Below are 16630 nucleotides of genomic sequence, written 5' to 3' on the forward strand. Positions count from 1 at the left end.
AGGAAAAAGGGCTGCCAGAGGAGTGACACAATCGGGATTCAGTCCTGGATGGTCACTTCCTGGCTAAGGGAACGTGTGCAAAACAGACATCCTCCCAGAGCATCAGATTCCTCACCTGTGAGGTCAGGTGGCCAGCCTACCCTTAAGGACTACTGGAAGTATCACATGGGATTATACAAGACCTCAGCATAAGGTGGGTATACTCACCAAAAGGTAAAACAGTCACCTTTTACTCCCTTTCCCCTGTGCCTCATCTCTGAGCTTTTGCCAGTACCTAGGAACCACTCCTCTTTCCACTCTGAGATCTGAATATCTCTTCCATGTTTCTGAACACAATCTCCTCCTCCTCAAACTGGTCCAACTAAAGAGGCTGGGTACTAGACTCCCTCCAAAATTGTCAAGGCTGCTATTAAACCTTGTGGGAAAATTACAGCCTGCCATTTCTCTCCAAGACTGGAAACTCTAGGAAGTCAGGGGCGATATCGTGTTTCTCCGAAAATAAGACCTAGCCAGACCATCGGCTCTAATGCATCTTTTCGAGCAAAAATTAATATAAGACCCGGTCTTATTTTACTATAAGACCGGGTCTTATTTTACTTATTTTACTATAAGACCGGGTCTATGATATGATATGATATGATATGATACGATACGATATAATACCAGGTCTTATATTAATTTTTGTTCCAAAAGATGCATTAGAGCTGATGGTCCGGCTAGGTCTTATTTTCGGGGAAACATGGCAAATCTTACTTATGTAGTCTCTGCAAAGTACTGGAAGTTATCTGTGCTTTGTACCGAATGAGCATTCAGAAAATACTGACCACAATGAAGAAAAGAAGATAGTAGGATCCATGTAATCATTTTAATTCAACCACTTCTAGAAAAGACATTTTGAAAGCCTGTCGCTGTTAAATGCCAAACCCTTATGATAAGAATGCTGATCCACTAAAGCATAAAATTACAAAAACAAAAATGCTAATAGGGGAAAACATCCTTAATATTCACAAAATTCATTGTGAATTACAAAAAATTATTTCTTAGCAAGAAAATGTTGTACCCACAACCACTTTTACTATCCAAACGGGAACTTGTCTTTCCCTCCACAAAAGCCCTTCTCACTACGGATGCTTTCTGCTTCTCTCTGAATGGCTATGTATCTGCCCCACCTTCCTGTCAGACTGCAAGCTCTCTGTTAAGCAGGGATGACTTACTTCATCTCTGCCTTCCCAGCCCAGGCAATGCCTGACACGCAGTAGATGTTCAGTAAGTTATTTCCCAATGAATAGGGGAAAGTTCTTTATTTTAATCATTTGCCATGCTTGCAGGCACCCAGGCCAATATCCTGTCATCGTTTGATCTTCTCCTCCTACATTTCATCTGTCTTCATGTGCTGCATGCCCTTCTATCTTAGTAGCTAAGTATCTGAGTCTCATATTTTTCATCTGTAAAATGAGTTAACAACTACTACTTCACAGGGTCTGGCACGAAGAGTTTGTTGCTCACTAAATGGTGGCTACATCAATCAGTCTCAGCCCCCACCCTAGACCAGGCTCTGAGAACTTCTCACCAGGTGTGTAAGAGTGTCCTAAGTGCTGCTATGACCACTAATGAAGCCACGTCTACTACCCGAGACAGGGCTGATCAGGCTGGTCCTGTGTTCAAAACCTTTCTGACACTTCCTTGTCTGTGGCTACAAGCTCCTTACTATGGCAGTCATGGCCCTTCACCACCGAATCCCAACTTTATTCTACCCTAACTTCCCAAACAGCCTGCCCTCGGGCCAAACAGGCCACTCACAGTTCTCCCATACACCTTACATTTGCCCCACGTCTGGTGCCTTTATTTCCGCCACTGTTGTGCAAATCAATAAACCTTCCTTCATCTAACTAAAACGATCAGTTTACCAACAATGCCTGATCCCCCAGCACTTCATTTAGGCAGCTGACAGTTACTAGTTCTTTGTAAATGTGCACCTCCTAACCAGACATTAAGCTCCCTGAGGGAAAGGCCTTGGGCTTCCTCAGCTCTGCCTCCACAAAACAGGAGCATGGTAGCTGCTATCATGCTGCTGGTACAGAATTGGGCCCTCTATGAAAATCTTCAGCATGGAATCCTCAGCCATAAAGTAATAAAAACAGAAACTCTCTGCTCTACTTCCCCTTTTTTACGTTGCCTCTCAACTCAACTGTCCATTCAAAAAAATTTTATTGCCTACCTACCATGTATTGGTCACTGTTCTAAACACTGGGGATAAAAAGTTGTGAACAAAATGGACAAACTCCCTGTTCCTATGTACCATGTGAGAAGACAGGCAGTCCACAAACATTTATGTCAGGTGGTGATAACAACCATAAAGAAAAAGCATCTTCCCATCCTCACCTAACCATCAGTCTCCTTTCCTCTGGGGGTGGTTTCCTCAGTCATTCACGTTCATTCATATTCTCTCTTTTGGTTGAGAAATGCCAAGAACACGCCAGACCCCCTGGTTCTACGCTTGGCGTGCTGATCCCCAAGCCTGGATCACCATCCCTGTTCTCTTTGCTCTTTCTCTCTCCATTTCCACTCCACAGACTGTAACTGACATTTAATAAGGGAGGGGCGGGGGGCTCACAATGCCCCTTGGATTCTGAGGAAATGTAGTTCCGTTTTTGAGGAGTTAAAAAGTTATACAACGGGGCGTACGGGTGGCTCCATTGGTTAGAGCATGAGCTCTGGGCAGCGGGGTTGCCAGTCAAGTCCGACACGGGCCAGCGGGATGCACCCTCCACAACTGGAATGAAGACAGCGAGCAGCCACTGAGCTCCTGGGCGGCCAGATGACTCAGTTGGTTGCCGGTTCAACTCCCGCAAGGGATGGTGGGCTGTGCCCCCTGCAACTAAGATCGAACAACAGCAGGTAGACTTGGAGCTGAGCTGCGCCCTCCACAGCTAGGATGGAAAGGACAGCGGCTTGACTTGGAGCTGATGGGTCCTGGGAGGAACACACTGTTCCCCAATAAAGTCCTGTTCCCCTTCCCCAATAAAAAAAAAATCTTAAAAAAAAATTATACACAGATTTACGACTGTGCGGGGTGTCAGCACCCGACCCCCACATTGTTCAAGGGCTGTGTGTGTGTGTGTGTGTGTGTGTGTGTGAGAGAGAGAGAGAGAGAGAGAGAGAGAGAGAGAGAGAGAGAGAGAGAGAGAGAGAAATGTAGAGGTAACTACCAAAAGAATCAACCAAAAGAATTGAAAGCAGTTGCCTCTGAGGAGAGCAAAATGAGAAGGGGGATTCTACTGTTTATAACTAACTTTGTTGAGCAATTTGACTGTAAGTTGTATACTTATATAAGTGTAAAAAAATTTTAATTGTTGAATAACAATATAAAGGTATACACCACCAGGTCATAAAAAAAAAAGAGGTTCAAAAAAAAAATACTGCAAATTCATGCTGCCTCATTTAAACAAGGCTTTTTTCCCTCCTCTTTCCGATGACTTTGCCACTTCTACCAGCAGTTGTTGGTGTAATAGAGAAAACAGCAACATCTGTGGCTATCCACTAGACTCTCGGTGTACCTGAGTCCTTGAAACTACTACTTTAGATAAAGAGAAAAAATTCTTCATCTGTAAAATGGGAACAAATAATGGTACATATTTCATAGGCTGTTGCAAGGATTCAATGAGATAACGCATGTGAAAGGCCGAATGCGGTGCCAGGCACGTGACAATATCCAACAGCCCTCCTTCCATCTCACCTCAGATCCTAACTCCACCCCACCGTCTCCATCACTGAGAAGACTGAGGCCATGTGACATCAAGTTCCTTCTATTCTCCCCTTCAGCCTCAATCTATTGACTCAACCTTTCGGTCTAAGAATAAAAGGAGGGGCCCCTCTGCACTCTAAGCCACGGCTCCCTGGCTGCCTGCAGCAGCCTCTCTGCTTGAGTTCCCACAGTGCCTGGGGTAGCCAAGCAAAGCTCAGCTATGTGCCCCCCCTCACTACACTAGTGAACGGTCGGCAAAATCCAACTTACACGGCAAAATGCCAGGCCTCCATCATCTTATAGGTACAAAAGGGGCGGTGGTCAACACTTCAAGTGGCAGAAATTCTGACATGTTGAATGTCTTCTGGGAGATAACCCGAGAGTCAAAGACCTGGGTTTGAATTCCAGCTCTGCCATTTAATAAGTGTGTAATCTTGGGGCACTACCGTCATAGAGGGAAGAGAATGAGTATTTTAATGTCTCTTATGCTGTTTGTCAGGAACTTCACATGTACAGTTTCCTTTTAACTGTCAAACTTTAAGTCTTAGCTTCTCATGTGTAAAATGGGGGGATAAGGACCCCCAAACCTACACCAGAGTTATTGTGAGGATTAAATGAAACAAAATCTAAATTGCTTAAAACAGCCCCTGGCAAATAGCAGGTGGTTTAAAAAGGATTGTTTCCTCTCAAATTTCCCATTATCGCCATTTTAACATCACATTCTGGGCAGCAAACCTCTTGTTCCATAGCAAAATACAGAACACAGGAGTTCCTTCTCTGGGTCAGGGTTCACCACCAGCCCCAGTCGTGCCTGACATAGAGAACATGTGGCCTCCGGGCACTGACAAAGCCACGGCCCACGCCCACTCACCATTACCCAGCCAATAATTTCACTTCCCACTCGCTAATCTGGAAATCATAGCTACAATCCATTTCAAATGAAATCGCTACAGTAAATAAGCACCAGTCTTTGTGTTGTTAGGGTCTCGATGTACTCAGATGTCCTTGACATTGTTTTCAGTAAGAAAAAAAAAGTTCATCTGCAGTCAGGCTTTTTATGATGGCAGCTTGACAATAACATCGAGTGCCAAGCATTGTACTGGGTACCCTTCGTAATCTTATCCCATTTTATTCTCACACACTGTCAGATGGGTGCCACTTTTATATCCCCATTTTATAAATGGGGAAAATGAATCCCAAGAAAGGTTAGGACATACAGCCAGCGAGTAGCAAAGCTAACATCTGAATTCAGATCTAGCTGACGCCAATCGACGCCGAGATGCTTTGGTTTTGCTGGGTTAGTTTTTCTTCAACACTTTTGTGACAAGAACAGGTCTGGGTTACCAGCGTTGCCCAGCAAAGGCCAGGCAGCAGGCATTACAGGTCAGCAGGCTGGCCCAGGGCCCGAGGTGGCAGCAGGCTGAGAAGGCAGCACTCACCTTCCGGGCCATGTTTGTGAAGTGGGCCCCACAGGCCTTGCAGCTTGGTTCCGAGCCTGTTGGGGAAGGGAAGGAGCTGTACCCGGGGTTGGAATAGGCCTGCGTCCTGGCTCCCATGGGTGCTGGGGCCTCCTCAGGCTGTCCATCCAAGCAGAACCAGTTGCAGCAGGTTGCCCACATGATAAAATCTGGTACAAAGGAGGAAAGAGGAAAAGGTCAGAGTTCAGACACATCTCTAGTTCGCCACCATTGCTGAGGGCACAGTGAGCAGAGATACTCAATCCACAGTGGCCGCCAGAGAGGCGAAGATGGGTTTTTAGGGGCCACAGGCTCCTTGCCACCCCTTCCACCCCCGCAGTTGCCTTTGCACATAAGAGGTGAGTATAGACATCTGATCTGTCAGGACAGCACGGGCTGCCAAGTTGGCACACTACCTTTGAAAGGCTGCTGCTGATTCCTGTTTGGGTTTAATCTGAGCTCTAACTTCAAATAAAATCTCTTGCCGTAGCAATTACAAGTGGCCTAACACCCACTTTACTCAGGAACATGACCTCATCCCTACAGCTCAGACAGATAGAACTTGGTCATGTGCACACACACACGTGTGTAAGTCCATGCTCACACGGATCGTGTGAGGAGGTATCATCATTTCCTTTCTACAGATGAGGCAAAGCCAGGCTCAAGACGTCAAAGTCATAGAGCTAATATATCGAGAACTGAGACTGAAAAGCCAGGTCTCTGTCTCTGCAGCCGCTGTTCTCCCTGTGCCGCAGCTGCCTCTCCCGTTTATCCTCCCACCAGCCAGAACTAACTACTCTTACGTTTGTACCTGCAACCCTAAATACACTTCCATCACAGCACCTGTAACAGTTTGTTGCACAGATATGCTCACTCTCTGTTTTCTACCACTAAGCCGTCGATTCCTTGAGGGCAGGGACTTCTGATTCAGGTCGGTACTGTACCCTGTCCAGCGTCATACACAGAGCAGATGCTCAACAAGTATTTGTTTCCTTGCTGAACCAGTGTTCTGCAAGTTTATTAGGAAGTTTTGGATTATGATGCCCATTTTGCATACCAAATACAAGCACTAGGGACAAGGGGATTAATGATTTTTTCAGGTCCCTCAAATGTCAGAATTACCTAAAGATTGCAAGACAGTCCACTACAATGCCAAGCATTCCTGTAAAAAGTTAGAGTGTGCTTTTCTCAGTAGACCAAGGCACTCAATATAGACGTTTTAAGCCCGAACCCCATTTACAGAGATAATAAATGGAACATTTAGTGTTATTACTCAATCAGTTCACACAAAAGAATGGTACTTTCTGCTTTGCCTCCTGACTCATTCAAAGTGTCTTTGTTAAATCATAGTTCAAAGATGTGATAAGCTGAAAGGAACTAAGAACCCAGCGGAATCAACCTTGGTCATTTTACAGAGGAAAATAAAGAGGCCCAGCAGAGGAAGGCACTTCCTGGTCAGACAGCTGTAATGTCAGGCCTCTGACAACTCTCGGGCCTTTTCAGCTTCCCAACATGCCACCAATACACCTGTGATATGATTCATTCCCTCTTGCAGGTGGGTCCAGTGAACATCTGTCTCCCGCACTGGCCTGTGACCCCATGAGAACAGGGACAATGACATCAAACAATGCCCAGCAGATTGGTGGCTCCACAAGGATTACTGAATGAATGAATCACACAAAATATTTAAATCTTAACTAAGCACAAGTTCATTCCATTTCCTACACATCAAAAACATTTCTCTCTGACTCACTATTACTTGTCTGAAGACTCTCAATTCCCAGAAGACAGAGACCTGATCTGCCTTACTTGCAACTAGTAGTTCACATGGAATAATGAGGAGCAGTTCATTAAGTGAGTTCTTTGTTGGCAAGAGAATGGGGACAACATTGAAGTATTAGGTTGGTGCAAAAGTAATTGCAGTTTAAAAGGTTAAAAATAAAGGAAAAACCCCCAATTACTTTTGCACCAACCTAATAGTAGCCCTCTGAAGGAGGGATTCTGTAATTCTTTAAATTGCCTGTTGCTAGAAACATCTGAGATGGTGTGTAATAATATAAGGAAGCCAGGATCAGAAGACCTGGAATCAGAAGACCTGGTCCCAAGCCTTGTTTTACTACTTTATGGGCTGTGCTAACTACTTCTAACAAGTCATAAACTTTTGGCACTTTATTTCTCTCATCTGGACGTTCTCTAGGCTGTGAAGCACTAAATAAACATTAGTTGTAGCTACCTGCATTGTAACAATACTTTAACTGCAATTTCTCTGGGAAGGTACAGGCAAAAAGTAAACATAAGAGTTGTCTCTTGGACCATAAGAGTTATCTCTTGGGCCGGCCCGGTGGCTCAGGTGGTTGGAGCACCGTGCTCCTAACACGGAGGTCCCCGGTTCGATTCCCACATGGGCCAGTGAGCTGCACCCTCTATGGCTAAGATTGTGAACAACAGTTCTCCCTGGAGCTGGGCTGCCATAGGCTGCTGTGTGCTGCCGCGGGCTGGGGATGGGGGGACAGAAAACAGTCTTGCCGAATCCCAGGGTCTCTGAATTACACAACAGGATAGACAGTGGAATCATTAACTGTGGTAAAGCCCCCAGGAGAAGGCATGTGTCTGTGTGTGAAAGAGGGGGGCAGGTTAAGACGATGAGTGTTGTGCTCGGGGGACGTGCTGATGTATACATTGCACACAGGGAGATGGTCTCAGTTGAAGATGAAGGTTTGGGAATCCTCAGACTACAAGTAGGTAAAGTCAGAGTAGGGCAGAAGACTGATGGACAGTCTGGGTTTAGAAGAGAGGTGGGTCTGCAAGAAACGTTGGGAACCCCTGACCTAAAGGGCAAACAGGAAATCCGACCAGCAGAACAGAGGACAAAATGCTCAGGATGGGAAAACTGGAAGAGTGGTTCTGAGTTTCAAGAAGAAATGACCAACACTGTCAAGACCCGTAGAGCAGAAAACAATAACAATGCAAAACGCCCAATGGACCTAGTTTTAAGAAAACGTAAGTGCGCTCTCTGCCTGAGCAGTTTAGGAAGAGTGAAGCTCACTGATAACCAGTGGTTGGAAAGTGACTGAGAAGTGAGGATTTGCCAGACTCTAAGGATAAATTGCTCTTTCAAGAAACTTTTGACTGTGAAGAGAAGAGAGAAGGCAGTAGTGGAAGAGGACCCAGGTCACTAAGGTAAGAGAAATGCACACATATTCACAGACCGCAGAGGAAATGCCCAAAGACTAGGAGGTTTTATAATTAGAAGAAGGGAAGCTGGAAATAAATGATGGGAGTAAGGGCCAGGAGTAGAAAGAAAAGAGGCCAACTGATCCGATTCCGGTGGACAATCCTGGGCAAGAGGAAGGTCTTCTCTTTCACCAGAGAATGGAACAGAGATGTAACCAAAGAGTGAAATAAAAAGGAAAGTGGGGGGGGGGGGCATTTAACCACATAAAGAAAACAAACTTTATTCCACACCAGGCATCTACATGTTGCAATTTTTTCCTAAGAGATAAAGACTTTTTGCCACATAACGGGTAGAACCACTTGGTAAGGCACAATCAGTAGGAAAAAACTGCAAAGCTGGCCAGCTGTATATTGTGTGCTTTACAAGCACTTAGGAAGCACCAGCCAAGTGCTGGGCACTGGGGACACCAAGAGTGATTTTGACAAGGTCCTTGTTCCCAGGCAACTTTGTTCCCAGGAAGGCACTATAGCTCAATGAGGCCATCCTGCTACAAGAGCTAAGAAAGCCCTTCCTTAGCTGGGAGTCAGGAGAATCTATCTTCCTCAGCACTATTTTCATTCTCTCAACTTTGGTTCTAATCTTAAGTGCTTCTTCTGAACAGCTCTGAAAGAAAAGACATTGGCCTGTTCAAGGACGTGGCTACTCTTAGGAGGCCTGGGCTCTGCGAGAAGACTTGAAACTTACCAGTTATTCCACAGGCCCCGTGTTTAGGTGAAGAACAGTCTTACCCCGGGGATCTGTATATGTGGAGAAGGTGTTATTAGGGAAAGGGCTAGGTGGAAAGAATCTCCAGTGTAAAATACCGTAGACCTGCTCACTCAGACAGAACAGGTTCACCAAAGTCAAAAAACCAGGCTTTTACTCTTTTTGACATATTTAAATACCAAAAAGACACACTTCCTAATGTGGTCAATTAAAAGTACTCTCTTGCCAAACTGGAAAGCCCTACTCCTAAAATAAGTATACTCAGGGCTGTTTCAGGGAATGAAAGGAAAGATTTTATAATTTTAACACTGTCATACAAACTAAATGCTTTCCTCTTGGGAATGTATTTTTTCATCCCTCAGGTCTAAGCAGATACACACATAGCATCTGATTATGTTACTGAAGGACTGAAAGTGGAACCAATTGGGGGAGAGGGGTATAAAGAATTCTCCCTATGTTGACAACTTTGAAAAACATCCCTCTCTTATCGGCAAACCTCCTTTTGATCTTGAAAGAAAATTATTATCAAATCGTCACCAAGGGCTTGAAAATTCTTTCCCTAATTCCCCATCCCTCTTCAGAAAAGATGGCCTTTGCGACTTAATCCTCAAATACAGTCTCTGACTGCGCTCCTCTGAGTTTGTGTGAAACCTGCCAGACGCTCCCCTTCCACTTTGCTTAAAGGGAAGAAGGACGGGAGATGTAGGGCTGGGGTGAACAAGAGAATTTACTGTTTCCTGTGGGGAACCCAGTGGTCTGAGGCAAGAATGGCTAGCTAGCACATGGGGTTTTGTCAGCTTGATAAGTATGCTGGTATTTCTCGGGAGACTGAGCCTGCAGAACAGGAAAATTACAGTGTTACCCACAGGGTAAGATAAATGACCTATCCCAGGTAGGCTAAGCACAGTCAGAGTTAGAGACCAGAGGGTAGGTAACGCGACTTCTCCCTACAAACACTTCCCTTGTTCACCTGCCTAAGTCAAATCATTTTAAGTGGATCGATAGTTGTCATGGGCTTCCCATGGAGTAGAAGGGTCCGAATGTCAGTGTCCCAATAAAATGAGTACTAGTGTGCAGTGCGACTCCAAAACCGCCTTGTTAACCACCAAAATCCAAGCAGTCAAGTCCCCAAGGTTCTCACCCAACCGACTGTGAAGTTAATGAACTGGCCTGTGTGCCAAGGAGAGGCACACAGATGCAGAGAGAGCAAGTGGAATTAACGTACTTCAGGTGAACCCACGGTTAAGACTTCCAAAAAAATCCTTTTAAAATACCTAATTAAAATGCCCCCAATCCTTGAAGAAGTACCTTTATGACACAGCAAATCAGAAAATGGCTAGATGGCGAGCCTTACAGAATCACCTCCGGTTTATTGAGAGTGGTTTGCCTACTGTCACTACTATAGCCCTGAAATTATTAAAAGCATCTATGCTGTAAGTGCATAAAGAAAAGTATCCCACATTATGGATCATTAATACAGAATGTGCTTTGCTTCATCTTGTATATTACCCTTAAAAAGCAATTAAAGTACAATTGCAATGGCTCTGAAAGGAAATCCTATGAAAAGCCTATCAATATGGCTTAGCTATGCCTCTTTGAAATAATTGATAAGTAATTACATATTTTAAGAAGTGAAGAAAGCAGCCATTCACTGGAACAAGAATGCTTCTTATCTGCCAGGCACTGAGCTAGGTACTGCCTTGTGTTATCTCATGCGATCCTCACAATTCTGGAAAAGCAGATTAGTTCCTCCCATCTTCAGGTAGGAAAACCAAGGTTCAGAGAAGTTACTTAACTGCTAAAGGTCATAGGTAGAGGGTAGTAAAGCCAGGATTTGAACCTAAGTGGCTCAGAGCCTGACGCCTATGCTCTGCAGGCCATAAGATAAAAAGTGTTCACACACACACACACACACACACACACACACACACCTTTTGGTCTACCCTGCAGCCAATTCCCTTCTGGGCTTTTGCTTCCCATCTCTACTGGAGCCTTCCCATCAGCACACAGGTATGCTACAAGATTTCTCACCTTAAACCTCTTCCTGTCATAAGGCAAGTACAACTTACAACCACAAAGTATTACCACCACTCACTGGAATGGCTACAATGGAAAAGAAGATACCACCAAGTGCTGACAAGAATGTAGAGAAACTAGAACTCTAACAACTGCTGGCAGAAGTGTAAACTGGTACAGCCACTTTGGAAACACAAACACACACATACACCGTGGCTTTGAAATTCCACTTCCAGGTATATACCCAACAGAAACACATTCACCAAAAAAGTATACAAGAATATTCAAATATACAAGAGCAGTACTACCGTAATAGGCCCAAGCTGGAAAGAATCCAAATATCCATTAACAGGAAAATGGAGACATATATTATGGCTATGTTCACACAGCAATGAGAATAAACGAACTAGTTATACGCAATAGTACAGATGAAAGAAGATAGGCACAAATGGACTATATATTAAATTATCCCATTTATGTTAAATTTAAACACAGGCAAACTAATCTATGGCGTTAGAAATCAGGAGAATGGTTATCCCTGGGGGTTAGGGTGTAAACGGAAGGGGCCCAGGGGAGCTTCCAGTAATGTTCCGTTTCTTGAATGCTGATTATACAGATAATGTTTAGTTTGTGAAAATTCATCAAAGTATCTGCTTAAAATTTGTGTACTTCCCTAGTTATAGTTCAATTAAAATTTGATGAGTTTTAAAAAGCATGTAGAAGAATATTTGTAATTTGTAAAAAGCAATAACCAAAAATACACCATTTTGACCCCACGGCCCCCACTCCTCAATAAAGGCCTTTTCTGTTCTCCTCGACATCAAAATTTCTCCAAATATTTCACTCCATTTCCTCAACTTCTACTTCACTCTTCAAGTTTCTCCAGTCTAGCCTGACCAGGCCCAAGTGACCCTTCTCTGTCTTCATCTGACTCAACCTCTCAGCCCAGTGACGCTTCTTCCCTCCTCCTTGAACCACTCTCCCCTCTAATTATCACAGCTTCCTGAACTCAACACTTGGTTTTCTTCCCACCTCAAAGCTTCTTTGCTGGTTCCTCCCCCTCCCTCTGTTCTTAAAGGCCCTTGGGAGTGCCTAACTGTCTCCAGCGCCCTCTCCATCCCACTCTCTCGGGAGGAGACCCCGGTCAGTGACTTGCAATATGACTCTTAGGCTGAAGATTCTAAATTCCCATCTCCCCCTCCCCTGCCCCCGACAGGGGTCTCCATCACCATCTCGCATCTATTACTCAGGTTTCCCCCGCCGGGCCCTTTGATTTGCTGTTTGTTCCTTCTGCCTGTACTCTTCTCTCCAGGACATCATATGCTTGGTTCCTTGTCATTCATCCCTCAGCTTAAATGTCACTTTCTAATCTCATGCATAACACTTAGCACTAGCTACTATTATCTGCTTATGCTTATTTGTCAACAGTCTCACCTAACTACAACAAAAAGTCCCTGAGGGCAAGGACTTTGTGTTCTACTGTATTTCCAGAGTTAGAAAGGCTTCTCACACCAAAGAATGGCCACACCAGCTTCCCAGCTCCAGTCCGTCCCCTTCTCCAATTCTTTCGCCACAAGGCCTCACCACTTCCCTCCTCCCCATGAAAGCTCTTCAATGGATCCCACTGCGTTTTAGAATAAAAATTCCAACTCCTTACATGAGTAAAAGACCTTGTATGTGCCGTCACTCCCTGCCGACTTCTCCAGTCCATGTCCTGCTACTTTCTGCACCACTCACTGAGCTTTAAGCCATGGTATCCTTTCAGTTTTTCAAGCACAACAAGCTCCTTTCTGCCTCAGGGCCTCCGCACTTGGTCCCCCTGCTGCTACTGCTCCTCATCCTTATGGTCTCACACAGGACCATTTAGAGGAGTCCTCTGCAGTCACATGCGCTCTCACTGCCCTTTTCCTTCACGAGGACTATCGTAATCTGTACGTGTATTTATTGGTGTATTTACAGCAGGAACCTCATCTGTCTTCACCTCTTTACCCACATCCTCTATGTAGCCCAGTGCCACTTCCGAGTGGGCACCCCAAAAATTTGTGGAATGAACAAACTGAGGCCAAAGGAACATTTAGTATTTTATCAATACAGCTGATGAGATAAGTACTAGTTATCTCTCCTTAGGGCCCAGAGCATTGTATCAATATTTATAGTGACAGAAACGGACCATGAAAAAGTCCTTTATCAAAAACAAAGGGTAGCTAACCTTGCACATGTTATTTAAGCTTTCTGAATCTGTTTCCTCACCTGTGTAAGAGAAAATACCTCCTCTGTTGGAAGGTAATGTGTAAGGATGAAAAATAACAAAGTGCCTAACCTATAGCAAGAGCTTCATAAATAGCACACTAAAATAAATTATCATTAACCTGTAAGTTACAATTCTAAAATGGCAACAGCCTATATATTCAATAGTGACTACTGGCCGGAAAGCCCAACATCCCTGTCTCCAGGCACACAAAGCTTGAGATTGGGTGGGGACTCTAGAACAGCTAATCACGTCACCCACATAATAAAGAATCAAATCTTTATCCTAAGAACTTACCTGAAATTTAAAATCATGTCTCAACTTGGAAGGCTGCTTACTTTAAAAAATAATTTAGTCTGAAAAGCAACTTGAACTCCTTCGAAACTGTTTAATTTATAACAGAATCTCAGACTCACAAATGAAACTTTCCAGTAAACCTGCCTGAGGGGTCCACCTCAGGAGATTTAAAATGCTGGTGACAGCACAATGAGCATCCAATAGGGCAACTGTTGCATTTGTAAGTGAGCAACCCAGAGTGAACCACATTACAGGCTGGTCTCACTTGCTGGGTGTGGGACAATGAAGTGTGTCCTTTGTGACACTGAGATTACTGCTGAGGTATTTTATTTCAGATAAAGAATTCAGAACACCTAAGTCACAGAGGCGACGAGTAGACTTTAGAACCCAAGGCCTAACTTAGATCAACAGCCCTGCTGAAGTGGTATATGGGCAGGACACAAACAAGGGATATTTCACAAGGCTGAACACAACAGAGGAAAATATTTCTGAAGACTCTAAAACCTAATAGACATTTTCCATCCTCCAAGGCAGGACTTTGGATGTGGGTAAATGGGGAATGCGTATTTCTCAGATAAGAATTTTATTTGGGGCTAAATTTTTTTAAAACTGTAAAAAAAAAAAAAAAAACCAAGGTCCCAAATATGTTTTACTTTGGTTTTAGACTCAGTCAGACCTGACCTTAAATCCTGGTTCTAACCCAGAGTAACAGATGGAGCTTAAGAAAGTCGCCTCTCTGAGCCTCAGTGTGACAGGAATGAACTTACCTACTCAGAGTAGGTGTTCAGGATAAAGAGGGAACATTACCAGTCTTTCCATCATACAGAAAGCAGGAGGCAGTACTAGCCGTTCAGTAAGCAGAAGGTATTATCGTAAGGCACGGGACTAATGTTAAATGTTTGCCTCTCTCTAAACCAGCTTCCAGAGCCTCAATTCATACTGACATGGCAAAGCTCCCAAAGACTCTAGGGCTAGGTTTCCGTCTCTTCTCTCCTCCAGCTCCCAAGTTATACTTTAATATAAATGATCAAAGCTTTAGGTGGTAAAATCTCCTGTGTTGTCACCTCAGGTGGCAGAGAAGGGGAAAACTGGGGGTTATTCAGACTCAGGGGTCCTCAAGTCCCTTCTCAGATGATCCTAGAAGATTTTATTTTTTATGGACAAAGAAAAACATGATAAAACACCTAATGTGCTAAGTGAGTTGTTAACCATTTGCATCTATTGTCTCATTTAATATAATAATCCTGCAAAATTCAGAATTAAAATGTTCATTTTGTAAATGAAGAGGCTGAGCTCTGAGGGTTGGGTAACAGCGCTGAGGATAATGGGATGTAAGTCCAAGTTCTTTGATTAATGTGTAGCTACAGGAAGAGGGCATCTTCTTTCACCATCCACACTCCCTAGGCTTAACACCAGTAATTCAAGAGCCTATGCGCTGGAATAGCAAGGTTAATGGACTGACCGAGAGAGAAGACCATGGAAATCACCTAGAGTGGCCAGCAGGGAGGAAGTATTTAACACTAGTTTGTACTCCCTTCTAGAGACACCAAAAAGCAGTATCTAACCGCCAAGCCAAACTTTCAACACTTAAGAAACTTCTAAAAGGTGCAACGGACAGAAAACCCATCCCTGGGAATCTATTTATATATCCAGTAAGTCATCTGCACTTCCTACTTACAACTTCAGGGTTCTAGTGCTATAGATAGACCCCCAACTTTCTGAAGGTAAAGCCCTTCACTATATTTAAAATGGGTTTCAGTTTCTATTCCTGCCTAGCTTTGTGCCTAGCTGAGGGGTTTTTCACTTGTGTCCACTACTACTAATGCTCTATTACCCTCCTTTTAAAAGTTTTTCACTGGTAACCATTAAATAAAAATGAAATAAACCCTTAGAGATGAGGGACACACTCTCCTTGTTCTTAGTTCCAGCTACCCTACTATTCTTTCAGCCCAAGTGCCCAGCTTATTTAGGCTTTAGGAACGTCCCTCAAGCTATTTTCTCAGCCTCCACCACTATTCTCACCCTAACTCCCACATGCAGCATTTATTTCCTCAGGGAAACCTTCTCTGACCCTGTCTGTACTCTCTCGGGGCATCTTGTACACCTCCCGATAACTTTAATTCATTCATCTGATTACCTATTTAGCACTACTGTCTGCCAAGTCCTCTTCCAGTTGCTGGGGATTCCAAGAGGAACGAAACAAAGCAAGATCCCTGCATCGCAAGGTGATTACATTCTGAGGGGATGAGCATTCCAGCAGCACTATATTTAATCAACTGCCTAAGAATTTGTATAATTCTTTCTAAAGTATTCTTTCCCATGGTTAGGGCATGGAAAGTGAAAAAGGAAAGAAGAGTGAGTGTACTTTACATCTTTATTACCAGCCTTAGTGCCAGGTAAATGTGATCACTAAGTATCTGTTGAAGTATTACTAATGGTAACAACTTAGAGTTAACAATTCCAGGTTTTTGAAGGTTGTAACAACCTTCAAGAAAAAGAGGAGGGCTTGGAGGGGGCGGTTAGCTCAGTTGTTTAGAACGTGGTGCTGATAACACCAAGGTTGCAGGTTCTGTCCCCGCATGGGCCACTGTGAGCTGTGCCCGCCTTAAAAAAAAAAAAAAAAAAGGAGGGAGGCAGAAAGTCATGCTTGAAAACTTCACACCTGTGATTCCAGGGTGATCAGCAAATTAAAGGTTTTAAACTCATATCACCACATAAATACCTGTAAGGCAAAGCCTAATCGTAACATGCCTACCTCACACACATTTAAGATAATTTTTAAGTGTCTTCTAAGATTACTTGAGCAACAAGAATGGTAACAGACTGACCACCTAAAAGTAACAGAAACATATTAAAACTGTAGTTATCACAGCATTAGGAAACCAGAAAGAGCTGCAGAGAGAAGCAAGAGCATCACTTCCAAAAGG

General features: G+C 43.9%; 1 protein-coding gene across 2 annotated transcripts in view; it reads right to left on the reverse strand.

Moving 5' to 3' along the window:
• The window catches only part of RFFL (ring finger and FYVE like domain containing E3 ubiquitin protein ligase), a 63582-nt gene that overhangs the window by 13503 nt on the left and 33449 nt on the right, over positions 1 to 16630 (reverse strand). For both annotated transcript variants that reach the window (XM_081027425.1, XM_081027426.1), the window contains exon 2: positions 5185 to 5372. In XM_081027425.1, the coding sequence (XP_080883551.1) occupies positions 5185 to 5372 (188 nt within the window). The remainder of the gene's footprint in view (positions 1 to 5184; positions 5373 to 16630) is intronic.

This window comes from Rhinolophus hipposideros, assembly GCF_964194185.1.
Source record: "Rhinolophus hipposideros genome assembly, chromosome: 20".
NCBI lineage: Eukaryota > Metazoa > Chordata > Mammalia > Chiroptera > Rhinolophidae > Rhinolophus > Rhinolophus hipposideros.